The sequence below is a fragment of the Amphibalanus amphitrite genome, unplaced genomic scaffold (genome assembly GCF_019059575.1).
Source record: "Amphibalanus amphitrite isolate SeventyFive unplaced genomic scaffold, NRLGWU_Aamphi_draft 000133F_arrow, whole genome shotgun sequence".
Lineage (NCBI taxonomy): Eukaryota > Metazoa > Arthropoda > Thecostraca > Balanomorpha > Balanidae > Amphibalanus > Amphibalanus amphitrite.
Genome location: NW_024881628.1, coordinates 867,501 through 894,280, shown reverse-complemented (window position 1 = coordinate 894,280; position 26,780 = coordinate 867,501). Strand labels below are relative to the sequence as shown.

The window sequence follows — 26,780 nt, the reverse complement described above, 5'->3', positions numbered from 1 at the left end:
CGAGGTCTGTTCCAATACTGATGACTGAATGAGTTGTTTTCACGAGATCTATGACCTACGGCCGAATATTGGATAGGCTAGCCTCAGGGATACCGTGTAAGCTAGTGACATGACGCTGGTTGAAATACATTCAGTAGGTGCCCAGCGATGAGCAAATATATTTCTCGTGAATACAACGAATCATCGTAAAAGATGCTGCTGGTCCCATGCCAGTGCATTCACACATGACACTCGGCATGATATAACCGTTTGTGGACCAGAATGTGAGAGAGACCAAAAATAGCACTCGGCCGCGTCAGCGACCATAACAGTTGCCAGCACAGCGCTTGGTCGTGGGGAACGAGGTCCAACCCGACCTTTGAAACGCGCTGTGACCAACAAAAAAGTATAAGAAACGATAGTATCAGAGGAAAATGCAGATCATGACACACGCCACTCAAGCACACATTCCTCCTGCCACTGCTCTTTGACAACGCGTCATATTCGTGTTGTTTAGGCGTCCTGGATGTCGACGCGTCCGTTGAAGGTGGGAATGGCGTCACTTTCGGGCCGGTAGCCGTCCTGGTCAGAGATGAAGGACAGATAGGTGACGGTGCCGTCGGGATGGGTGAACTCGTGGCTTCCTGATGTGGTGTAGCTGCCAGTCTCCGGCTCAAGGCCCGGGTAGGACAGGCCAGACTCCTCGCGAGCAATGCCGTTTGACGTCTCGAAACTGTTGGATGAAACAATAGTTGGGATTAATTATGCCGATGCTTCAGAACGGGTTTTTCGGGTACTTAATATATGTTTTAAAGGCGTTAAGACTGCGTTGAAAACTTCTTTATTCTTTCCTGGGGAGTTGACAGGTGACCCTCTGGAGCGGAGTATGTACGAGGCATGCAGACGTTTTTACCACACACGTTAGGGTAAACTCTCCTCATTTACCCTCTTACATAGGATACATCTGTTGTGTTACTCTCTGTTTCAGGGTAACGCTTTACTTTATCCTCTGCAGAAGAGTAAGTTTACCCCACAGTGCGTCTGCGTCTGTGTGCCTCGTACTCTCTCCCAGCGGATTAACTCTCCAGGAAAGAATACACAAGTTTTCGGCGTGTGACATGATAAGTATCGAGAGCACTACAGTGCCAAGAGCGTACTGGAACTACAAACAAATTAAAAGTAATGTTATCTAGAACAGTGCGTACCTGAAGTCGTAGGACTGGTCCTCGCGGAGCTCATTTACATACTTCAGGATAGTGGCATCCTTCTCACTCTGGGGCCGGGCCAGGGCCGCGACGGCGAGGCACAGCACGATCAGCTGTGGACAAGGACAAAAATCGCGTCAAAGTGGCTGCAGATAGCATTGGTCATTACACTTATTCATCATACAAACGAAGACACGTCAGCAAAGAAATTAAGCGGCACTGATGTAGAAAGTTAACGAGGAATTGTAGTCGATAGGCGAACTACGAAGGCGCATCACCGCATTTCGTTCATGAGCACTGATGGTTTCAGTCTGAGCTTCACACAATATCCACTTCACAACCACTGCGTTCGCTGGCTTCTGATCACTTACGAGCTTCATCTTGGTGTGATGTGTGGTGGGCAGTGTGTGCGGTGCTGGAAACAACCTCAGCTTATATATTGCACCGGTGTCGACAGATGCAGGTGACATGAAACGCCGATCCCGCTCAAATCTGGACATTTTTCATGTGTATCATCCAACGAAGGGTGCAAACATGGGATTTGACGGCATCTTGGTGTTGTCGCGTGGTTTTTACGTGTCAGACTTCAGGGAAATGTCCTTCAGCTACCTGTACCTGCAGCAGAGCAGCATGTCACACTACTTGTCGATGGCGACAGTGCCGCACAATTGGGGCAGTGATGATCCGATGGAAACCTGTTCCGTTATTTTGTAATTCAGGCCTCTACGATACTCATTTCGTGATATGTTTATTCAATACATTATACAAACATCAGAAGGTAGCGGTTTATTACCTATGTTTCAAAGACATATCACACTCACACATCATACCAGATGTGTTGGTGTATTTTCGGTTTCATAGAGTTACAAATTCGATTTTAGCGACTCCCAACACATTGCAGTTTAGCATACCGCAAACACTAGCTTCCATCGAACATATAATAATTAAACAATTTGGAACATGAATGGATCATCTTTTAAAACACAACTCTAGACATCTTGGATATCCACACGCCCATTGAACACTGGAATCGCGTCACTTTCGGCCCTGTAGCCGTCCTCATCCGCGATGAACGACAGATAGGTGATTGTGCCGTCGGGGTGGGTGAACTCGTAGCTGCCCGACTGAGTGTAGCTGCCTGTCTCGGGGTCGGCGCCAGGGTAGGAAACTCCAGACTCCTCCCGAATTATCCCGTTAGAGGTCTCAAGTCTGGAAAAGATGGGAGGCGTGTGAAGTTTGAAACCAGTTAGTTAAAACTCAACGGAAGGTTTTCTCCAATTAGTTGGAACATTGTACTCACGCATCCAGCATGAAAGACGAACAATCGCTCTAAATTATCTACTGCCCATTGCCAGGTGCAAGAAAATTCATCTTATTCATTGACCACAGCTACCAGGACGGTTTGGAGAGTGTGATACAGATTGTTGAACTTGTGAACCTGTGACAGAAGCAATAAGTATCTCTATTAAACCGGAGCAACATTTCGACACAGTTCATCCCCCCCGCCTGATTTTTAGATGTTATTATTGCTTTAGACCATAAATAAACCACACCTAAATAAGCGTTCTGCACTAACCATCACCTTACATATGGACCTCCGTCTGATACAGTTCAAGTGACTAAGTTCAAAAGTGGACAGGTACTCACGAGAAGTCGTAGTTCTGGTTCTCTCTGAGTTCGTTGAAGTAATCGACGATGGTCGCGTCTTTTTCATCCTGAGGCCGGGAGAAAGCCACAGAAGCCAAACAAAGGATGACTACCTGCAATGAAATCGCACCACAACTCACAGGTCAAGCAGGTACAGATATCAAAACATTTTGAAGCAATGCAAGAATGTACCATATGTGCTTTACCACAAAGCGGTGTCTTTAACTCCAAATAAAATGCGTGCTTATCCGCCAATGAAACGCATGTGACAAACTGGGTCTGCTTACAAGCCTCATCGCCGCCAGGCATTGAAGTGGCCCTTACCAGCGTCCAAGACTCCCTTTTGTACCGTTCGCTGCGGCGTGCGGCTGCGACCCAGCACGCTCCTACTCCCCGTGCGTGAGGTGCCTCCGACGGTCACAGCAGGCGCGTGTCGCTGTGGTCGACCCCGCCGCCGCAGGCCGTGACAACTCGTGGCCGATCGTCCCAGTCGCGGACATAACCTCGAGAACACGCACTTGAAGGCCATAAGGACCTGGACCTCTTTCACACTGGCACCTACCGTCTCCGTCACAACTCACAAACTCGCTTGGTCACTTGATCAGTCCATCCGTATTCGGTCACAGCCGGTCAGAGCTAGTTCTAAGTTCTGGACGACGGTGAAAACAGGGCGCCTGGGGCGATTTGATCAAGGCTCTTTAAATTTACTTGCACAAATCACGTGACAATCACTGTGTAGAAGGCATCGAGAGGGGGAGAACTTCTCAATAGTCACGTGACCAAACATGCCCTCCGGCGCCCTGTTTTCAACGGCGTCCGTGGTTCTCTATATACCGTGGAGTGAGGTCAGGGCCGGTCCGTTCCGACCCGCGCAGCTCCCCGACCTTCGACCCCATGCCACCGGGCGGTCGGCCGGTCAGCTGGGCCCAGCGGCAGCCCAGCCGCGCGTGCCCGGCGCTAGTCGGGAGGGACCTAACACAAAACTAACACATTAGAATAGTATAAAGGGCACTGCCCATAGCAACATCGACATATCTTTAGGGTAACATGGATACTGATTACATCCCAACAGTCGCCGCCAAATAAAGAAGCTTAACAAAATGAAAAGAAAGGACCAATTCATACACAAAGGTTACTGTTCACTGAGCCAGCGAGCCTTGGATTTGCTTCGTGAGATCTACGTAGACCGCTCCGGTTGTTTTTCAATAGAAAAACACAATTCTAACGAATAGTGTTTGTCTAATGAAACAACAACCTGCGGTTAAGAAAATGATTGGCTATGCTGGCATTCGCTAAAATAGTAATGCCTGGTAATGATTAGCAAACAGTGCATTGCATACTAATCTTTCGATAGTCTGTAGGTTCACTACTCATCCTTTATGACATTCCTGTGAGCGCTACTTTATATAGGTCGCCTTATCTCATACTACAGAGACGACGACCAAACATTTCAGACCGGTCTCGGATGGAAAATGCCCGCATCAACTAACCCACCGCCCTCAGGGTCCCGGGGGAAGTCGAGCTCGGCCTAAAATGCTGACCAGTCTCAAGAGGATACTGCTGGCACGACCTCGGGCTGCTCTGCTGCGTCGAGTTGTCACTGCACGATATCGGCGGCCAGCGACCTAAAAATAGGTGCCGCTAGACTTGCAAGATGGCGTACAGTATACAGCCGCACCATGAGACACCCTTTTTGAATTGGTCTTCAAACTACACCGGGTGACATCCGTGACAGCTGCTGATGCAAATCATTGGAATATGCCATGTAACTATGTTTAAGATGAATATGCCGATAAGTACTAATCCAAATTAATGTTTGGCCAATGAATGGGCATTTCGTATTTCCAAATAAGAAATGGGCTAATTAGATCAAACGATAATCGGGCCATGGATGCACGCGATTAGCCATAACACGTAAGCTATCATCTTTATCAAATGATGCACCCCTAGTGTGTCTTGATTATGTTTGTCTCCTCTTTTGCCTCGTTTTTAATGTTCTTTTACCTTCTGCTATAGAAGGAAAAATGCCGACTAAATTTACTAAATCAATCAATTGTGTGTTCTCAATAGGTTCTGGCTTTTCAATTACAAAACATAATCGCATTAAGATAAAAATACACTATTCTAGTTATTTGTCTCTTGTTGAGTGCTCTGCGACAACGGGAAAGCAAACAAGCCTCACCAATTTGGATTCAAAACGCATTTGTGTGAATCTGGGTCGACCTGAGCCTAGAAATTTAACCGGAGTCGCTTCTGTAAAAGCGAGACAGTGTCAGGACGGCATATCTTCATGCCTCCAAAGCATTCATCTACATCAGTAGTGTCCAGGGCCCTCGGCAGAGAGACTTCTCGGACACTTGCTCACGCCAGTCTGTGAGAGTCTTACGGGACACCCACACCAAACAATTCAGCGAAGGCCTGTCGGAAGGACGTCTCTCTGGCCAAGCGCCAGTCAGAGTACCACTCAGATTTAATTACGGTTTTGGGAGCGGCAGCCACGCTGCTGCTTGTTGTTACCACAGCAGGCGGGCGGGGCTCGGGGGCGTAGCATGCCGGCGCACGAGGCCCCTGTTTGCAAAGAGCGCCCGGTCGGGGTAGTGGTGAGCGGCGCGGAGGCTGCGGTTAGTCGAGCGCCGGTACCGGTCCGCACGGGCAGCGTGCTGTTTGCAGCAGGCGACCAGTCGTTTGGTCGGCTGTCTGACCACAAACTGCTGACCACTAACTGCTGACCGCTGACCACTGACTGCTGACCACGGACTGCTGACTGCTGATAGCCAGCCTGCTGAGCGGCTCACCTCAGCCTTCAGAGAGAAGACCGCCCACCAGGGACACTGCCAGAGAGCGTCAAACCGGTACCGGTGAGCACTATGACTGAGGACATCCCTCCCATGCAGAGGAGAGATAGCCGGCTAACGACTCATGAGCAATGGGCTGCCGTTACCGGATAATTGGATGATAGCTGGATAGGATGCAGTTGATGGCCAACAGTTTTGATTCCGATTTTTTGTGAGAACTTCTTTAAGATATTCTGGGTAAAGTGGAGTTATATTAAGGCAAGGAAAACTTTAGATATGGTTATGGTTGGTAATGGTTATTATGCTATGCTATCTGTGATGCTGCTATGATTGGCTAGCCAAGCTAGCGTGTGCGTTGCAGTACGACATGCTCTAAAATGCGTTTGAACGGCAGCGTCGGCTTGTGATCGCTCCATGCTTATTTCACCTCATGAATTCATGCTCCTGATATTTAAGGAATGAAACACATCGATAAGTCTGATTAAAAAATAGCAAGTAGTTGGTAAATTCATCTGTTTGCTCCATCTCAGCAATGTGTTACCAGCCCTCTGAAATTTTGGCCACCCCTGGTCTGATTTATCACCCATGGACATCTGGAACAGGACTGACTGTCGAATTAACACATCACGCCTCATGTCTGCAATATGCATTGTTGGCATAATTGCACAACGGTCACAATGATCATAACGAGACTGTTCGAATTCCCTGTTTTACATCATCTGATAGAAGACAGGCATACACTACATGGACATTGCACTGGTCGTCGGCATTGTGCAATATGTAAATGGCAGACGGCAACTTATCTCGGCTGACTTAAATACCTAGTCATTGGCCTCAAATATGCTTGCGATTTGTTGAGCAAAGAAGGTCTCAAAAGCTTCCCTCAGCCAAAAAAAAACTTCCCTCAACCATTTTTCACTCATGAAGAGATAAGGCCCAATGGTTTCAGCAATTAATTTAGTTGGTTTGATTGTTTATGAAGTAAGTTCACATATTTTTGTCGTTTTAGATAGACGTAAAAAGCAAAATGTTTTTAAAATGAGAGTGCTAAACATCATACTTGCCGATTTGGCAAACGGCTAGTGATAAATATTTGCTCTTACTTAGGGACGTATTAATTCTCCCTTTCTTGTCAATTCCCATTGTTCCTTTCACAAGCAATTGATCCACAACAAGTGACCCCACTCAGATGAGGAAATTCAGCAGCCAGTAAAGCTGATGCTTTTCACACTCTCAATGGATACTAAAACATGCATACCTCACCTCCTAGCACTCAGACCTCGCTTACGATCCAGTGAATCAGGCTTCAAACTAAAGGTCACGAGCGCCTACTTAACTATCATGCATTATCGCATTGTTTTTGATCGCATGCGTTGTTAGTACATACGACCGATACAGCGATTCCATGCTGACATCATGCATTCGTTAACCAGGAGAACCGGTGTGGCGTTGTCTAAAAATAGACCTAGGCCGCCGGTTCCGTGACTGGCCATGTCCAGATCCAGAGAAACTGCCTGGCCCCAGTCCGCAGGTGGCGTGCTCCCATAGTTCACATGAGATCGTCTTACGACCAGCCGAGTGTAGATCTGCTCAAGACTGGGCTCCATTTTCGTTATCTTCTTGGTAACGTATTCACAGGGTTACGTGTTTACTGCGTGATGTGTTTACAAAATGACATGTTTATTGCGCGCGTGGCACATGTGTTTGGAGTGATGGGTTGCAGAGACCTTGTGGATGTGTGTTTGTATGCGCAGTGCGTGTGTTAGGGTGTGTGTATGGCAAGTGTGAGTGCCAAGTAGGGTTTACTGTGTTTATTTGAGAAGGCGAGATTGGGGTCGTTTACTTATAAATTTGTTTTCTTGTAAGCAAAGCATAAGGGCGCATGAGTCAATGAATTTAAAACCATTGATAATTAAATTCTTCTTACTTGTTCGGTACATGAGTTTTTCAGAACTTTCATATTCTTGCTCAGATAATTTGTATGGCTTTTTGTTGTTGGCTGATAAGCTTGCTAAACAGTATCATTTTATAATTCTGCATATTTTATAAGATAATGCCAGCTCAATTTCACTGAATGCTATGGGCAATTGTTATCATCGCAGCTTGAAAATGTATTAATAGCATGCACACCACAAAAATGATTGTCCGATCAAAACTGTGTCAAAGTCCTATTTACCCATGCATCGTTTGGGTATTCTTCTTTCCACGTCGCGCCATGTCAGTGTTATTCTCTAACTCAATCCCTCCGCTCCGTATGTTGACAAATAGACGTTAACGCCAGCAAGCTTCTACCACCAGTGAACGTCCAACTCGCCTCCTCTTGGGCAGGTCATGTCAGCATTGCACCCGACCCTCTCATCGCCCCATCGCGTTACTCCAGCGCCTCATACTACGCTATTGCATCAGCGTTGTAGTGGGGCTCATTCACCCCACGGCACGGGCCGTGCCTGTTGACGACCAATCACGGGCTTGGCGTGCCCAAGGGCAAGGTCACCCCGCTGAAATGCAAGGTCTCCCGGGCGTAGCGCTCCTCGCTCCGGCTCCCTGCGCCGTTACACGTCATACGCCACCACTCCCCGCCGGGCTATGCGTCACAAATGCCCCTGCGCCATTACACGTCCTACACTATCCCCCCGCGCCACTAAACGCCACACACCATTCTCCTACATCACTAAGCGCCCCCACACAGGCTACCTGCGCCACTACACGCCACAGTCACCCCCTCCGCCGCGCCGGTGCCAGCTGCGCCGGCCGGCCTGCAATCTGCATCAAACGCGCGGCGGGAGCCATAGAGAAAGGTCTCGAGACCGCCCCGGGTCTGGGAAGGCCGAAACGGTAGATATGCACCGTGTGTAGTCTGCGCAGTTGCAGGCCGGCTGCCTTCAAAGTGCAACAACCTTCCAAAATAGATTGGCTGGACATGACGCAGTGGACACGGTGTGGAACGAGCCGAAAGGTCCCGAGGGATCCCGAGGGTCCCGGAAGAGCCGATGAGGAGCCCTGGGGATCCCGCTGAGAGTCCCTACCAGACCTATCCACTATTCAGGGTACCGCATTTTCGTGGAGCTCCCAGGCAAATGAACAGTGGATTTCGCAGCAGCCCAACAACATGTTGTCAGTTTTGCTGCGGTTTGCAACAGGTCGGGCCTGGGGAGGAGCGGGGATAGGGATGGAGGCTAGATAGGGTGGTGGCCGAAATGGCGAGCGAGGGGAAGGGGAGAGGATGTAGCATGGGAAAGAAGTGGAGCGTTGGAAAAGGTAGTTTTGGATAAAATACGGTTTATTCGCTGGAAATGCGGAGTGTTCAAGTTTATTGTAACTTTACTCTGAAGAGCAGGTAGAGAGGAAACTTATGCCTCGTATATTGCCGTCTCCTCTGGTCAACAACCTGGAAATACAGAAGCCGCAGATCCAGAGAATCGCACCAGTTACCATCTCCTTAGACCACAAATCAACTACCAGCGTCCAGCCACCGTCACCCCCACAGCTCGACTACTCTCAGATTCCAAACCGGTTTGTCCCAACACCCACCGTGCGGCGGGCGGCTGCACCAACAAGATGCGATGCTGGGTTTGCACACACCAGCCCAGCGGAGGTCAGCCGTGCCGGTCTGACGATAGCGAAAATTGACCATTCTGGACGCCGCTCGACGGCTGTTATCGTGACGTCATACACTCACTGCATAATCGCGACGCGTTTGACGTCATTCGCCTACGTTACTGTGCACTGCGCAGTACGCAGCTAGGATATGGTAAATACGGGGTTGTTGTATTAGAGATCCAAAAGGATGGAACTGAGGTGTGAAAATAAAAGGAAAAACTATTAAATCAATTATTACCAATCAGGTAAAGCTATTTATGTAGATTTGGTGTTCTTAAGTTGATTGGCAGTTCACATGTTGTCGATTGCGAGTCCATGAAACAGATTAATCTAGTAATGTTATGTTTCTTTTGTAGTCTTGCATGCTATTTATTCATAGTTCACATATCCCTCTGCAATATGGTGGCCATTTGTTAGTTGTTCTCCCTTTATTCCAACAAATCGAATGATGAAAATCACTAGTAGCTTGTCATATGCGCTGACGCTGGCAAGGTAATCACTTTCACCGTAGGTCTTTCGTTTGAAGACCCTACTCTTGACCCTACTCTTAGCAGAACAACGGATTAGTAGCATATGCAGCGTCGGGATGAGATTCGTTTTAAGAAGTTTCTGCTTTGATGATTCAAACCTAAGTAATACATTTTACTCGCAGTCTGTACCTACATTTACGTGAAACTTCATAAGTCATTTGAACAAATAGTTCAGTTGGAATGCATACTTAACCAACTTTGAAAATAAAACGGTGAAACTATTTTCCCATCAGCTCGCACATCAGTGCATTGATGAAATCATGTACCAAACAATTATCCTGGTAGCTAAGGTAATGCCCTCAGCAAGCAAGCATAAGTGGCCCAAGCAGCACAAATGCAGGTAAAGATATTTCAATATCATCCCGTACCAAACCGACTAACCGATCGCGCCCACCCACCCAACCGGTTATCTTCGTGTACCGTTTTGTTTGCCGCGTATCCAATCTGATAGCTCTCCCAAACGGTGGTCTGGGCTGCGGTCTGTAAAGTGACGGTCCGCGAGCCATGATCCGCCGTCAATGCCAGACGCTGCACGGTCACCACATGGCCCCGCGTCATGGGACGAGGTGGAGGCTGCACCACGCGTCCACACCGCGTCCACAGAGCGTCCACAGCGGGTCCACAACGCGTCCACGAAGTCCTCCACTGCTGCTAGCCGGCAATGAGCCGAGGACTATCGAGTGCGTGTGGAGTTGGCCTGTTTAGCAGCATTGGAGAAACGCAGATGACTGATAAGCTTTCGAAAAAGTGTTGAATAACAATAATAACCAGCGAGGCATTCGGTGAGTATGACAGTTGTTGAGCCCCCTCGCAGATACCGATTTCGGTTAAAAGCGAGCGCAAAAGGATAAAGTCGGGATTCCAAGCGAGGCGTATTTAACCCTCGCCCCGTTGGGGGGCATTTTGGCCCCCCTGTGGTTTTTCCTGAATAGCAAGAAAACGGCGGCGCGCAGCGCCGCCAAATTTTCAGTACCTTCCCGGGCATCAATTTGACACCTTCACACCAAATTTCAAGTCTTAGGTCACCTTAAGTCAGGAGTTATTGAGGTCAAACTGAGGTCATGTTCGAGCAAAAATGAGCAAAAAACATGCAATCTTGAAACGCTCACCAAATCTACAGTTATCAAGCAATTTCACAGTTTTTATATGGTCTAGTAGACAAAAAGCGGCGCTACAAAACCGCTATCTCGGATTTTTCAAAATTTTGAGGTTTTGACCCTAAAAATTCAAAAAATTAATTTTTTTAGAAAAACTAAAAAAAAATCCAAAATTTTTCCGAATTTCGAAAAAACGGAATATATGTCATAGTCCCTGCGCTCTTCTATATACATACCAAATTTCAGATCGATATCTCGTTTTTTGGCCAAGTTATAGCGAAAAAACTGTTCAAAAATGATGACGTCAAATTTTTGAACTCAATTTTTAGCGATTCTTGACCACGTACGGCAAAACAAAGACCACCATTGAACTCCCCGTGACGAGCTGCATCGATTTGATACCCATTTTATGCAAAAATATTAACTTTGAAATTTGACCTAATTTGACCGGACCTTGACCTGACCTTGACCTGACCTTGACCAAAACGTGACCTAAGCTGGCCCCAAAGGCTGCCTGACCCACATAATCGCATTTGTCATGTAAAATGGACCATAAAACATGTATCACACGACACTTTCATATTGTGACCCCCCAGTGACCTGACCTCTGTGACCTGACCTGGTATCAGTGACCTCAAATAGCAAAATATGTGTTTGAAGAACATTTCGCTATCGATGATTTTCAATGAAATCCATTTTACTCGATTTTACAACGCATTTCTTGAAATGCCTGTAAACGGTGAAAATTGGACATTTGACCTGACCTGTGACGTCATCGGTTTGACCTAGGTCAATAAAATTGGGTCACAATGTAGTTCCCTGATAGGGCTATCCAACACCGTTTGCCGCTTGTCGCTAGGTTGCGTGGTTCTCGAGATCTTAGGGGGGGGGGCCAAAATGCCCCCCCCCCCCCAACAGGGCGCGTTGCTCGGCAGAGCCCAACGGGGCGCGGGTTAATTGCCGCTTCACCTCAAACACCATAAATACAGGCGGACAAAATGTGCTGGCGTGTAGTTAGTAGAGAAGCCACTCTTGATTACCTATCTAATATTTATTGAAATGGCAGGCTTACGCATTTCATAAAATAAACCATGACCACACCAATTTCGTATGTGACTACTTGTGCTGATAAACAGCGTATGTTAAGTGAACTAAGCCGTTGATGCGCAATTACAAGATTTGCCAGAAGTGCATGAGAACCAAGTCTGATAACATGCATAGATAATGTATTTAGCGAAACAAAGTGCTGCGGTAGTTTCCGACTTTAAGAATACCGCAAACGATATCAATCTTGAACAGTAATTAAATGCTAAAACATATTTTCTATTTTTTCACCAGTTTCTGCAAACAATTGCTCCTCTTCGTTCTCAGCATACTTTGTGAAAGTTGTTTATGGAGCCACAATGGATAATCCTGGAACTTGCATAATGGATAATCTTTACGCCACTGAATACAAAGCATAAAGATACCTCTACGTATTTTGACATGTTGAATTGCTATGGATTAGGTAATGGAATTTTAAGATTTTATGCATTCGTGAATGAGATAATGAAAACCAGCTACTGTTAGCGCAGAAAATGACATTGTAGTTTTGCATCACCAGCATTAACTTCCGCACCTCTATAACTAACCACAGCTCTCGGCTGTCTTTGACTCTCACAGGTCTCCAAGATGGCGACGCCCACGGCGGCGGCCGGCTCGGCGGAGCACCTGGGTATCAACGTGGAGGAGCTGATCACACGGTTCTCGGCGCTCGACTACGCCGTGTTCGGCATGCTGCTGGCGCTGTCACTGGCCATCGGCGTCTACTTCGGCCTGTGCAAACGCCATGAGATGACGGACGCCGCCGGCTACCTGCTGGGAGGACGGAACATGGGCGTGCTGCCCGCTGCCATGTCACTCATAGCCAGGTACATACCAGTGCGGAGCAGAGACTTGGTGGTTGGTGATGGGGTAAAGTAACTTTTGAATGACTTAAACAATGTGCAAAATGTTGTCTTGACGTTGTCACACTGTTACTGGAATTTCCTTTGGCGTAGTGAAAAATGCGCGTCAAGCGTAAAACCGACTCCAAGAAACGCATCTGCGCGTCAGACGCAACTGCTATCTGCCAGACGACGTGCTGAGCATGCGCGACATAACTTTGTTATCACCATTGTTTTAACCCTCGCCGGCCGAGGGGGGGCGGGTGCCGCCCCCTCCCATAGGGTTTTTTCGCGATAGCTCCGGACACGCTGGAGATAGAGAGCGGAAACTTGGCATACCTGATCTTTGATTCAAGCCGGATCTTTTGACGCCAACCGCATTTTTGGGTCAGGTCAGGTCACTGACCTATGACGTCATAAGTGAACCTCTGCACGGTCTTCAGATGTCGCAACTTCGCAACGCCCTCACTGCCAGAGGAGATGTCACAGGGAAATGAAACTTGCAGTATCTAGTATCCATTATAAGTCTCACAACTTGTATATCTCGGATTTTTCCTAAAGGTCATATGAGGTCAGGTCATTTTCGTGACCTCACCATTATAAGTCAATGGGGAAAAATGAAAACTGCTATTCTGGCGCCGGGAACGATCTCCAACTATCTCAAGCACACATAATCGTGATTTGATGCACTCCTTGCAAGGTTAGATGCGTCATTTTTGCAATGTTGACCTTGCGTGACGTCATTTATGACGTCATCAAGGTCATATTAGTTTTTCGTCAATAACTCTTGATCAAATTGAGCTAGCGAGTCGGGAAAGCCACCAATGGACTCAGGAAGACCTGCCGAATCGAATGATATGCAACATGACCTCTTTCGACCAACTTCGTGACCTGGGGGTGCTGACCTGACCTTGACCTGAGGTCAACACCCCAATTTGACCTGACCCGGACAAAAAGTATATCATTCGACGCGCCTGAGCGAGGCGAACACGATGCTGCCAAAATCGGCGTTCTGCGGCCGTTTTTTGCGAAGTTATTCACCAAAAACTGAACCGTACCTTGGGGCACTTGACCTGACCTCAGAGGTCACCGGTTGACCTAGGACCTTAAAATCGGGTACCAATCTCTGCGTCTCGTAACGGCGCACACGCTCGTTTTTTTTTCGCGACGCGCTAGCTCCATCAGGGGCGAAACGGCGAGGGGGGGGTTGTACCCGCCCCCCCCCCCCTCGGCCGGCGCGTATGTAGAAAACCAATAGGTCCGGCGAGGGTTAAACAAACCACCGCTTACCTCTCTGGCCTTCTGTAAAATTACGACACACAGTTTCCGTGGACGGTCGGTCTCTCAATTGCGTCATTAACCTTGCAACAGCTCAAACAAGTAGCCATCTGGAGCCTGGCTACATCTTTCATTTTCATGCGCATTTATCGCTATACAAAAACTCGCGTGTGGTGTTAAATAAACTCTGCAGATCCGTTTAAAATCCTGCCCCGGACCAAAAGTCCCTGAGGTGCTTGCAGTGGAGGTTCAGTTGGGGGCGTCTGGCGCCGCTTAACGTTGCACTAGACAGGGCACCAGGCAAACTATTTACCCTACATTTACATTGGCGCAAACTTTGTTGACCTGCGTCTGAAATTCCCAGCGTATGTTCCGTGTACGGTGGAGAGCGGCCAATCCCACACAGAGCCCATGTCTCTGTGAGTGTTATTGTGTGTGTTACAGCGGTTTTCTAAGACTTTGCTCCATGAAGGAGGCATTTGTTTGCTGACATCGCAGAGAATTTCCGCACAACAGTGCTGCAGGGCAGTTCTAAGTTAGCAGGGACATCCATAATCCATATGACGCATACCGTCGAGGCTAGCCGTTTTCACGACGGGCTATCTGGCGAATGCATCTAATTTGACCAAATCTGCACCAAATCTTTTTAAGCACATGTATTATTCATGGCATGAATTTATTTCAGTGTTTTAATCGAAAATAATGTGCGATAATGTTCAAAATAAGGTCTTTAAGCATCTGTGCAGCCCAAACTGACAACTTTAAAGAAACATAATGAACCTAATTTGACCTAACCTGCACCAAATCTGCACCTACTCTGCACCAAATGTGTACTAGATGGCCATCGTGAAAACGGCTAATATTGACAGACTGCACAGCAACAATGCAAGCCAGATCAGCAATGCAATAAATGTGGAATAAAACCGGCTCCAGAAAGCGCATGTTTACTTTTTATCCAGACTGTTTGGAATAGAGTTCAGATTCAGCCTTATCACAAACTGCCAGCCACTGTATTGCTGCACTTTTTCTGTATACAACACTCATTCACCAGGCTCTGTGAACCCAAAAATCACTCCGTAGGGAGTTTTGTCTCGTTGAGATCGCTAAAGGTCTGGTAAAACCAATATGAAACAGTGACTTAGATATTTCGTTCTATACATGAAGTTTCAACATGACGTTTCTTTTAGAGTCACCAACCTCTAACAAATAGAGTGTGAACTCCTATCGCAGTCGCTGACGGCACCCGGTAACTGGTCCACAGTTTCATGTCGGCCATCACGCTGCTCGGCACGCCGGCCGAGGTGTACCAGTACGGCACGCAGTACATCGTCATCGGCTTCTCCTACCTACTGGTGATGCCGGCCGCCGCCTACCTCTACATGCCTGTCTTCTTTGACCTCCAGCTGATCTCGGTGTATGAGGTCAGTATCTACCCACAGAATGTCATTTATTTATTGTTTTGCATAAGCGATAAATGACACAAATATGTATATTGATGCAGATGATGACAAATCCTATTTACTATGAGCTCCAAAACAAGTAGAATATGGTACTTTCCATGTCCTTGACCTGTGGTTGGGGATGCCGTGATATTTTCATAGTTATCAATTACACAATATATTGTCTCATTGTTTCAGTATCTCGAAAGACGATTCCATCGTATGGTTAGAACCCTGGGTGCGATTCTCTTCTGCATACAAATGGTAAGCTGCCAATAGCCGTAATTATGCTATGCACTACGTAATTCGGTGCTTGGATCACCACTGGACTTCAAACATTGAATTTCAATGCAGCTATATGTCAACTCCCCTGTCGACATGGTTCACCGACATTCTGCGTCTTTCCTCAGAGTATTTACATGGCAATCGTTGTGTACGCTCCATCGCTGGCCCTGGCACAAGGTAATGCAGCAGCGCATTGGGCAATGCCCTTTGTGTGTTGACGTCGTTTCCCGCACCCCTTCCCTCTCAGTATGTCCCGTCATGGCTCATACTGCGTCGGTGCCGCTTTTGCGCCACTCCCTGCTATTTAGCTATGCTTTGTCATGAAAGTGTTATATGCTTATGGCGCTAGCTAGTATTGCCTGCCCACGGTTTCGCAACCGGAGTAATGTATGTTAATCATTCATAATTGCAATATGCAGCAAATTCCTATTGCTAGTTCTCGCATGAAACTATTTAATGCATAGTGTTCTGGAATGATGAGATTCTTTAAACAGCATTTACCTGCTGAGTTCATAGTTTTACAATACATTCAATAAAAAAACAATGCCGATAGCTTACATCCATCCGTCACTTTAAGTAATTTCGTCACTAGAGTGGTTGACGTGCTCGTACCATTTCGATTTCTATCTGCAGTGACGGGAGTGAGCGTCTACCTCTCCGTATGTCTCATCTTCTTCGTCTGCATTTTCTACACGGCGCTGGTGAGCCACCATAATGCATGATTTTATTATGTTCTCTGGCAATAAAACCAAGCCTTATGTCATAGATAATTGAAAATATTCCATTGTGCAATAGCATAATCTTAAACAGCTAGCTAAATTTGAAAGCAAACAGGCCTCATAAAACCAAATTATCAAACCAAATAGGTCACCCAAAAAGCGCGACATGACCTTCTCCTCCCTTTGCCTCTGTCCAGGGCGGGATGAAGGCAGTGCTCTGGACCGATACCATCCAGATGATCATCATGTTCGGCGCCATGCTGGCCATCATCATCAAGGGCTCGCTCGACGTCGGAGGGTTCGGCAGCGTCTGGCACGCAGCCGACGAGGGCGGACGTCTCGAGTTCCTCAAGTAAGCTGTGTTTACTGCATTCATAGTGAGATTAGGTATGTTAAATAAGCTCACCATGCTATCGCCCACATGGATGGTTTCAGCAACGCCTTTTATAGCAATTAAAAATGCAAAGAGGATTCTATGTACAACCGGTATTTATCTAATTACCTTAACCTTCGCCCCAGTGGGGGGGGGGGGGCATATGTTACCACCCTGTCGCGTTTTTTGCGTGTGGATAAAAAACCGCGGCGCGTAGCGTCGCGCCACTTGGGGTAGCTTTTGGTACATCAATTTTGGACAATGTGTGAAATTTTTGACCCCAGGTCATGTCAGGTCAGGTCACCAGGTCAAGTTAACTGAACAAGCCTAAAAAAAGTTTGCAATCATGTCTAGCCTGCAGTGTTTGTCAGAAAGGTTTGAAACTTGGTGGATTGCATGATGTTATGGGTGCCTACAATTTGTATATCTCGGATTTTTTATATGCGTGACCTAAGGTCAGGTCAGTGGCGTGACCTTCCATTATAAGTCAATGGAGAAAAACGAAAATGCCTCCAGATCCGTGTGTACGCATAGGAACAGTCCAAATATTTCAGAATCACAATGATTTGGACCACCAGTGACGACCAAGGTGTCTTTTTTGCTGATAGCCTCTAGAGAGGTCATCCGAGGTCATTTGAGGCTACAAACAGTTTTTTGCCAATAACTCTGGATTGGAAAAAGATAGAACGCTGGGGTTGGCCTCATTGTGTTTGTCTTGCCGAGACGCATCGATTGATATGCAACATGACCTTTTCCGGTCAGGTCATGACCTTGACCTGAGGTCAAATTTTGAAGTTGACCTTTCAAGGTCAAATTATAGTTCATTCGACGCGTCTCGGCGAGAGGAACACGATTCTGGCAATAGAAATGTCCTAGCTTTTTATAGTCAAAAGTTATTATCGAAAAACAGTTTTCGTAAAAACAGCTATTTTTGGAGTTTTTTCCCTCTGGAGGCTAAACCGTTGACCTGAGGTCATTTTTGATGATTACCTTATCAAAAGAAGAGTTCAAAACCTATCGATTGCTTTTCCATGCGTTTTTCTAGCTATCATAGTTCCTGAGATAATGGCATGCTTTCTGAAAAATATAATGACAATTCGCAAATTTTGACCTTTGATGACCTCTGGTGACCCCAATATTGCTCTAAGACGAAAAATGACAGAAATACTTTCACACGTACGCATCGAGAGCTATCGACTGCTTTTTACCGCGTCTTTCTATCCCTCTTAGTTTTTGAGTTAGAGGTGGGTGGTAACATATGCCCCCCCCCCCCCCCACTAGGGCGAAGTTGGCTGAGACCGCCACTGGGGCGCGGGTTAAGCCTGAAGAATGCACGATACATCCATGCATGAAGTCCTTATCTAAATTTTAGTACGAAACGCAACTGGTAAGAATCGGGTAACGTCTAACAAACACTATCATTGAGTTTTACTAGTGCATATGATAAAGGCTCGAGGCTCGCCCAAAGCCTATCCAACCTATCCAATGCTCGTTGAAGTGAGGCCTGCACGACGGAAGTCCAAATTTAGCCACGACAGAGTGCGTTAACCAGCTGAATGAGAGCCGGTTACTTTTCAACGAGCTTCCAGTGACACTCTCGTCAACGCAAACGCATACGTGACTCACTTTGTGACAGCAGAGCGGGACGGGATAGCAGGGTTGACCTAGGTAAGGCTTTCATTGACGCTAATTATTATTACGAGCGAGCGAGCGCAGCGAGCGAAGTGAGTCTTTTCAATATAACGGAAAAATCTCAGTATGAGCGGCCCGGCCCGGCCCGGCCCGGCCTGTAACGCTTTTGAGAGGCTTATATCTCAGCAACCGCTGGACCGATTGGCCTGCGGTCTTCTTTGTTGGGTAGCCCCATCCCTTCTACCCCGTAATTGACTACTTTTGATACATCTCAGTGACCGTCGTGGCACGTGCCACGTGAAAAGTCAAGGGTGTTCAAGCTGTTTTGCAAAAGTAGTGATTTTGAGAGGCTCATATCTCAGCAGCCGCTTGGGCGATTGACTTGCGGTAATTTTTGTTGGGTAGCAGCATCCCTTCTACCCAAAATAGGATACTCTTGATGCATGTGGGTCACCCCCAGTGCACGTGCAAAATACAACAATAAGAGGTGCCAAATTTGTTCCCATTTCAGTAACTCGGTAATTACTGGGGCGATTTCGCTGAAACTTGGCATACAGGTATAGGCACCCACCAGGCAATGCATTCCCATGTGTTGCGGTTAGGGTGCAACTGCACGTGCGCACGTGCAGGGGGCGTTTCCAGATCTCGAGAACGGCTGGGCCGATTGCGCTCAAATTTGGTACACGGTTGGGGACCAGTTAGTAGGATGCCGTGCAAAAGTCATTTTGGACCCCGTTTGCACGTGCGCACGTGCAGAATGCCGCTTCCAGATCTCAGGAACGGCTGGGCCGATTGCGCTCAAATTTGGCACACCGCTAGCGACCAGTTAGAAGGGTGCTTTGCGCAAGCCCGTTGGAAGCACCCTCTCGCCCTTCCGCACGTGCAGGGCTCACTATCTCGCTCGCTCGTTCTTCGCCCAAAAGGCGTTTTACTGGTGCTTAGTATGCAAGAGAGGAACGAGATAACTTTGAGGACCCAAGTCATTTGTTGAGGCGAGACAATAACATGTAGCAGTTTATCGCTATATCGTATCTTAAAAATGTGATTTTAATGTATCTATCAATGTCACTCTCTAACACCTTGTAACTGTATGACATTGCTGTCACTTCAGGCAAACAGCTAAAATGCTCTCTTATTGCCGTCATAAACCACTGACCTCAGTTTGTGTTTGCAGCTTTGACCCCAGCCCGGGGGTGCGTCACACGGTGTGGACGCTGGTCGTGGGAGGCTACTTTACCTGGATCACCATCTACGGTGTGAACCAGGCTCAGGTGCAGCGCTACCTCTGCGTGCCCACCAAGCGAAAGGCAGCGCAGTGAGTAAGAGAGGAGTGGGAGGGACGCACGGCCCCTGCGGCCTTACACCTCGGCTACTTTTTACCTCGTCCCAGTTATCTTTTATTGTATTGGGTTCCAATAACAGTCGTTCTAAGCCTGGTTAAGCGCTTGTCAATACTGCTCTCCAAGTAAGCCCCTCGGTGATGTATTGAGGCTATTGAGATGAAAGGGAGGGCAGCGTATTGAATGAACACAAACCTCTACTTTAAAAACAGCTATCCTGCTTCAAAGTATCCCAAACAGCTGATATGATAATGTATACAGAGCCGACAGATGTAAACACTGCGACTCGCAGAGATGCCGTCTATCATCCACCCGTGTCTGCCTGAGCTGACCTCCTACCGTGCGCTCGCAGCGCCATCTGGATCAACCTGCTCGGCCTGCTGTTCCTGCTGATCGTCTGCAGTTACGCCGGGCTGGTGATTTACGCCAAGTACCGCACGTGTGACCCTCTCACTTCTGGCTCCGTGTCGACCTCCGACCAGCTGTTTCCGCTGTTTGTGATGGACACGATGGGAGAGATCCCCGGCGTACCGGGACTGTTTGTGGCCGGAATATTCAGCGGCGCCCTCAGGTGGGTAGATCAAGATGAGGGGAGGTGGTTGTCTACGTGGCGCTGATGGTGGCAAGGGGTGGGAACGTGTCACTGTAGGTGGCGAAGAGTTGGATACGCTGTTTCCTGTATTTTAAAATGACATGCTAATCGTTTTTAGGTGCGATTATGAGCTTTGAAAGCAAACTTGCACTCTACAGCCACTTAGCTCCAATAAGTACGTCTATCCGTTTGTAGAGTATATCATCAATCCGGGACCTGAACGCGCCACCAAAGATGACCTAACAGCTTCTGCTCCACATTGCCAGCACTGTGAGCTCGGGAATCAACTCACTGGCAGCCATCACTCTGGAGGACTTCATCATCCCCAACAGGAAGGAGCCCCTCTCACACGAGCGGCAGGCACTCATCACCCAGGTTCTGGCCGTCGTCTTCGGTACGTTTGTGACCCGAGTTGTGCCCAGCTCAGAAACGTTTACTGTACTATTGAGACTGCAAGGTGGGGCATTCCACGATAGATCGACCAAAAAAACTTAAAATTTATGCCCGCATTTTTTTATTTTTTGCTTAAAATTGGTCTAATGGGTTGTGATGGGCGGGGAACCCAGCTGTGGCAAGGATTTTTTTCTTCGAACAACGGTTTCCGAGATATAGCCTCGGGCAGTTCCTGGAGGTCTCGCTGCAACCCTATGTTTGGCGGTTTATAACTCAGAAACTATTGGTTTTCAATGGTAAAAACTTGATATGGTTCAACTCGCGATCAACCAACAAACGTTTTGGCTATCTCGGATTTTCGATTTTTGAAAATTTTGATCACGTGACATCTTGACCTTTTTTTCGAAGAGTGACCTTGATATTTTCCCAACTGAAAGTCGCAAATTTGTCTGATGACAATTAAAGCCTTATCAATTGTCATTCATATGCGATAATAAAAAAGTGGCTTTCGGCCTGCGTTGACCTCAGGTCAGGTCATTTTTATGACCTTCCCATTATTACGAGCGGGAGCAACAGCGAGATCTCGAGAACAAAGCAAGATAGCGACAAGCGGTAAACAGCACAGGGTACACATGGATAAGGTCTACAATTTTTACTTTGGTCATTTTCAGGTCAGGTCAAAGATGACGTCACAGGGGTAAAAAGAAAGTCTAAATGGCGGCACTACATATATATGAAGTTTTTCTCGAATAACTTTCGAAGTATTCCAGCTAGGAACAAACTAATAGCACCATCGTGATCCTCTCGTCGATCCGCATCGAAACATGTGTATGTTGACCTCGAGAGGTCAAGGTCAAAAGTTGACCTTAGGTCACGTGACCTTAAGGTCATCATATATATCATTCGATGGGCCTTGACGAGCTGAACACAATGAGCCTATCCGCGCGGCTGTATCTCAAACCTGTAAGGAGTTATTAGCAAAAAAACATTTGGTGACCTTTAATGACGTCACATGACCCACGAGCAACGTCACAGTTGACCAAGAGCAAAAAAGGTCTCAAGGTAGTCAGAGTTAGTCGCATATGGAGTCACTCATGGTATATTAGGCAATTCCGACGCATTTTAGTGTAAAAATAAGGGAGCTGATTTTTCCCCTATTGACTTATAATGGGGTGGTCAAGAAATTGACCTGACCTCAGGTCATCGGTATCGAAATTCAAAACGAACTGGCGCTAGGCGAAAGCAAACGGATTGATGCCTATTATTAGATCAAAAGGTACAGCCAAAAACGGAAAATTCTTGTGTGTTCAACGCGTGACCTCGGATAACCTTTCAGCGGGTCACTGATACAAAGCTGCACCAGTGCCATCAGTAATAGCCTAACTCAACATGATTCAAAAGTATTTGAACCGGTCAGATGCGTTTCGGTGGCAGCCGATATTTCTGCCATTGACTTATAAAGGATAGGTCAAAGAATGACCTGATCTCAGGTCAATGCAGGCCGAAAGCCACTTTTTTATTGTAGCATATGAATGACAATTGATAAGGCTTTAATCGTCATCAGACAAAATTGCGACTTTCAGTTGGGAAAATATCAAGGTCACTCTTCGGAAAAAAAGATCAAGATGTCACGTGATCAAAATTTTCAAAAATCGAAAATCCGAGATAGCCAAAACGTTTGCTGGTTTATTGCGAGTTGAACCATATAAAGTTTTTACCATAGAAAACCAATAGTTTCTGAGTTATAAGCCGCGAAACATAGGGTTGCGGCGTGACCTCCAGGAATTGCCTGAGGCTATATCTCGGAAACCGTTATTCGAAGAAAAAAATCCTTGGCACAGCTGGCTTCCCCGCCCATAACAACCCATTAGACCAATTTTAAGCAAAAAATAAAATATGAGGGTGTACTGCTTTGGCCGATCTATCGTGGAATGCCCCAGGTGGCTGTGACACTAAGCGAGCTGTGTGAATAAAATGGGCGGTCTCTTAAGTTGACTTTGAGCTCAGTAGAGGTTAAATAGTAGTTTCCGCAACAACTTATTTTGCTTCTGACAAAGGCGGTGGTTTATCAAACGTTACATTCGTCATGAACATACAACTGGCCGAAGCAAAATGTTCAGTGGTCATCGAATATTGCGCTTTCTAAAGTGAAAATATTCGTTTGTCGACAGGAATTCTGGGATTCGTCCTGGTCTTCGTAGCCGAACAGCTTGGAGACATTCTACAGGTAAGCCATGTTCAAATTATATATAGGTATTTGTTTGCCTATAGGTACTTACCAAATCATTTATGTTTTTATTTTTTAATATCTCGTTGACTTTCGACGATGACATGTAATAAATATGAGACAAATGGACTTGCATTCCTACAAACAAGACAAATGGATCATACTTCAGAGTTATGGTTAGAGGTCTGAAATGCGTGTCAACATAGCCCTTCACCAGTGTCAGTCACTCGCCCCAGTCTCCAGCGATCTAACGTTAGCCTCAAGCCATGCGGCACAGCATACCTTCAGGCGTCTATTACTAGCGCCATCTATGAGCGGGGAAATAGGTAGCTGCGTCATGACCCGGCATTGGTCCGCTTGTTTCATTACAGGCAGCGCTCAGTCTATACGGAATGGTGGGAGGTCCTCTTCTCGGACTTTTCACCCTTGGAATGTTCTTCCCCTGGGCTAATTATAAGGTGAGACTCAAAGTAATTAAAATATATGCATCATGTATTTACGCCTCCTGTTTTATGATCGTGAACGTCAAGCGCTGACATAAAAAGTGCTTACGTACTACGTAGAATGTGCTGTATCTCTGAATATAATCCTCGTCGGTACGTATCAGACTACATAAATGCCGTCATAATTGTCACATGCTTGGGTATCACAGCTTGAAAACGTCTCCCTAATGATAAGCGGCCATTGATCACGGAAGCAATCATGTTTTTGTCAAGCTACACTGCAGGACTGCATATTTTCCAAAATTCTATGGTCTTTTCTGTCTGAAGCTAATGAAGCTGATAAATTAATTAACCTTCTAACTTGCATACATGATATCTCACACTCTTATACACATATTTACAAGCACCAACATTTTAAGAAATGTTCTTGTTGACAACTATAAATTAGCTATCTTTATTCTCCTGTCTCACTCTGTGTCTCCCTCAGGGCGCCATGTCGGGAGTCTTCTCCGGGCTGTTCGTCATCTTCTGGATAGGAGTCGGGTTCCAGGTGGAGAAGGCGTTCGGCAGGATCCACATCCCGAAGCTGCCCACCTCCATCGACGGCTGTCCGCGGTATAACAGCACTGAGGAGGACGTGCTGGGCCTGGGGACCACGCCGGTGCCGGGCCTGACGACCACAGAGGAGCCGGAGCTGTGAGTGGGGACTCGACTGGGCGCTGAGGTCGGCTCAACTGGGTTATCATAAGGGACTTCAACCTTTACACTTTCATTTACAATACATGTCAACGCTTTCGTGTATACCATCCTTCAGTGGTTATTATGACGCTTGTTTCCGGGCTGGAGGCTTTGTAAAAAGAAGCTTAAAATTGTTATTAGCATCGTCAATAAATTTAAGTGAAATATGTGTTGTGCTTGGTTCTTGATTGCCCCATCGTTTATTTTATCACTGCCCTTGCTTCGCGCAGGGAACACGCTGCCGGGCCGTACTACATGTCGTACATGTGGTACTCGACGGTAGCCTCTACCGTGGTGGTGGTGGTGGGCATGCTGGTTAGCCTCGCCACGGGAGCGCAGGACCCTCGTCGGCTCGACCCTCGCCTCATCATCCCGCTCGGTGACAAGTTCAAGTTCCTGCCGCAGCGCTGGAGGAATTTCCTCAACTTCGATGTCGGCATCAATTACGTAAGTGATTCAATGTGCTTGATAGTGAGTATGCGGTGATGGTTATGTTACGGTGGTTGTGATTTCATTCGTATTACCACGCATTACTGTCAAATAATGATGTTTCATGTCATGATGGTGGTGGTCTACGTCACAGTGGTGGTGGTGGTGGTGGTGTAGGTCACTAATGTGGTGATATATGCTATGCTATGCAGGCGATTGTTCAAGTCATCATGGTGATGGTTACGCCATACAGGTGGTGGTTAATGTTCAATGAATGTTAAATATTTCTTTGTCGACCGTCTTCCACAAGTAAAGTCGATCACACCCTTTAGTTCACCACCGTGCGATCACTCCCCGTTTCACTGTCTGTGTTCGGTGGGCGGCAGGAGTCGCCAAAGGCCGAGGACCTGGACTCGGCGTTCGCCCACCTGCCCACCACTCCGTCCACCTTCCCATTGGTGGAGGTAGTCAAACGGCCCGCGGTCAGCGTGGATCTGAACGGAGACACAGACAACGGCTGTAAATACACGGCACTGCTTGGACAGCATGGGATCTGAGAGATACCTAACTAATGCATGGAGTGTGTGAGGTGCCGGCACGAAAGCATGCAAGTGCTTTACATAGTTTACAAAAAGCATTCAAAGAAAGATATGGGTCATGGGGAGCGTACCTAAGCGGTAGAAGATGCTAATAGTGCATGCAAAATGCGAAATACTTCACGGATGTCATGCCCGTTGCTCAATACGCCATTGTGGAAGATGACTAAACGAGCGAGTGAGCACAGCTTATCGCATGCTTTTTGTCGACCTCGTGTTCGATGTGGGCAAACTTGTGCAACGGGGATACTGTTAATGTAAAATGGGTAAGTTAACTCTGGATGATTTCTAGGTTGTTGGGCTTTTAGTGAAAACCATGGCTTCTTTCTCTGGTCTATCAACAGAGACAGTTAGAAAAAAGATGAAAACGTCGCTTGCAGTGCTATCAGCAGCTTTTTGCTTAGACAGCACTATATAAATATCAGTTCCTTTCAGTTATGACAAAACTAACGGGTGGAGGCGGCATGGCGGCGCCCAGACGGCATGACTTGTTTGAGTTGCTTGAAACGATCGAACTTTTTGTTGTCCTGAACTTCTCTCATTTTTTTCATAAGCTTTAGTTGCCATATCAATGTCTATGTATATTTCATTGATTAAGTAAATGTGAGCATGTTGTTGGTTTATTACAATCGCACGTTTAATCCAATGTTGAATTACACTTATTTACAGTCATAATATTTCATATCCGTCGTAAGCAATAGATGCGATCAAAAAGGATCCTGTCAACGTCTTGTCTAGGCCAAAAATGGCACAATACTCCTATTGACAATTATTTGGTGTATTTCATAGGGCAAGAGTGATAAAACTATTGAGCTGGAGACCAACGGTACAGCAGACGTTGGCCTCGATAACCCAGCAGTGGAAGTCGACTGAAACAGAACTGTTTGTGATGTGAGAGTGGCAATTGTAGTTCAATAGATTGATACATAAGACAAGAAGGTGAAAACTGATGTACTGCATGATAATGCACCGTGCATCATCTGCATGCTGCAGAGAAAGTTGTGTATCACATAGACAATGATGTACCGCTTATGTAGCGTGTCGTTTCGTAGAATACCTGGCTTGGTGATGTTGACTTGTCGGGATTGCGTTTTGTTTTTGTCAAGCAGTGAATTTGGAAGTGTTCTGCTCAAAAGGAAATGCCAATTACGGCTTTGATTGATGTCTGTGTCGTGAAATGCTCACTTTATCAACTAAGCTGTTTGCGTATTATGCAATCAATTATCTTTGATGAATTGGATGTGAGTGTGAATTGTATAGGCATCCAACCCTTGTTATAACGGTAGCTTGATGGGTGGTGACTTGTTGATACTTGATAGATATTTACTGCGATAGCTTCAGGAATTGTGAGCTTCGGAATTAGTTTCGGCATCAGAATCACGTGTGCTACAGCCATTTCTATGGTTTATTAGAGTGGTGCGGTACAAATAAATTGTACATTGTACAGCCAATTTTATCATCTATTTTCGCGTCCTTTCAAGAAAAAGGTGGCAAATGCTCAAGAACTGAAGCGTGATA

At 46.6% G+C, this 26,780-nt stretch overlaps 3 protein-coding genes across 5 annotated transcripts; 1 reads left to right on the top strand and 2 right to left on the bottom strand.

The window, feature by feature from the left end:
- Positions 1-132: 132 nt before the first annotated feature.
- On the bottom strand, positions 133-1,610 carry LOC122382071 (cuticle protein CP14.6-like). Its single transcript, XM_043366975.1, has 3 exons — positions 1,556-1,610; positions 1,185-1,297; positions 133-712 (listed from the first exon to the last, which is right to left on the bottom strand). The coding sequence occupies exons 1-3, from the start codon at positions 1,562-1,564 to the stop codon at positions 493-495; spliced, it is 342 nt and encodes a 113-aa protein (XP_043222910.1). The 5' UTR covers positions 1,565-1,610; the 3' UTR covers positions 133-492.
- A 306-nt stretch (positions 1,611-1,916) lies between these two features.
- Positions 1,917-3,333, bottom strand: LOC122382070 (cuticle protein CP14.6-like). Its single transcript, XM_043366974.1, has 3 exons — positions 3,119-3,333; positions 2,832-2,944; positions 1,917-2,393 (listed from the first exon to the last, which is right to left on the bottom strand). Exons 1-3 carry the CDS (start codon positions 3,125-3,127, stop codon positions 2,174-2,176), a joined length of 342 nt encoding a protein of 113 aa, XP_043222909.1. The 5' UTR covers positions 3,128-3,333; the 3' UTR covers positions 1,917-2,173.
- Positions 3,334-5,340: 2,007 nt separating this feature from the next.
- LOC122382067 (sodium-coupled monocarboxylate transporter 1-like) lies at positions 5,341-26,718 on the top strand. Of its 3 annotated transcripts, none has more exons than XM_043366969.1 (16): positions 5,341-5,689; positions 12,516-12,763; positions 15,318-15,477; positions 15,694-15,759; positions 15,906-15,957; positions 16,414-16,481; positions 16,697-16,851; positions 19,679-19,819; positions 20,197-20,415; positions 20,703-20,830; positions 23,001-23,056; positions 23,428-23,514; positions 23,987-24,195; positions 24,468-24,684; positions 25,053-25,130; positions 26,052-26,718. In XM_043366969.1, exons 2-16 carry the CDS (start codon positions 12,525-12,527, stop codon positions 26,133-26,135), a joined length of 1,959 nt encoding a protein of 652 aa, XP_043222904.1. In that variant the 5' UTR covers positions 5,341-5,689; positions 12,516-12,524; the 3' UTR covers positions 26,136-26,718. The 3 variants fall into 3 exon arrangements, with proteins under 3 accessions (XP_043222904.1, XP_043222905.1, XP_043222906.1); XM_043366970.1 differs by having other exon boundaries at positions 25,053-25,185; XM_043366971.1 differs by lacking the exon at positions 25,053-25,130 and having other exon boundaries at positions 5,414-5,689.
- The last annotated feature ends 62 nt before the right edge of the window (positions 26,719-26,780 follow it).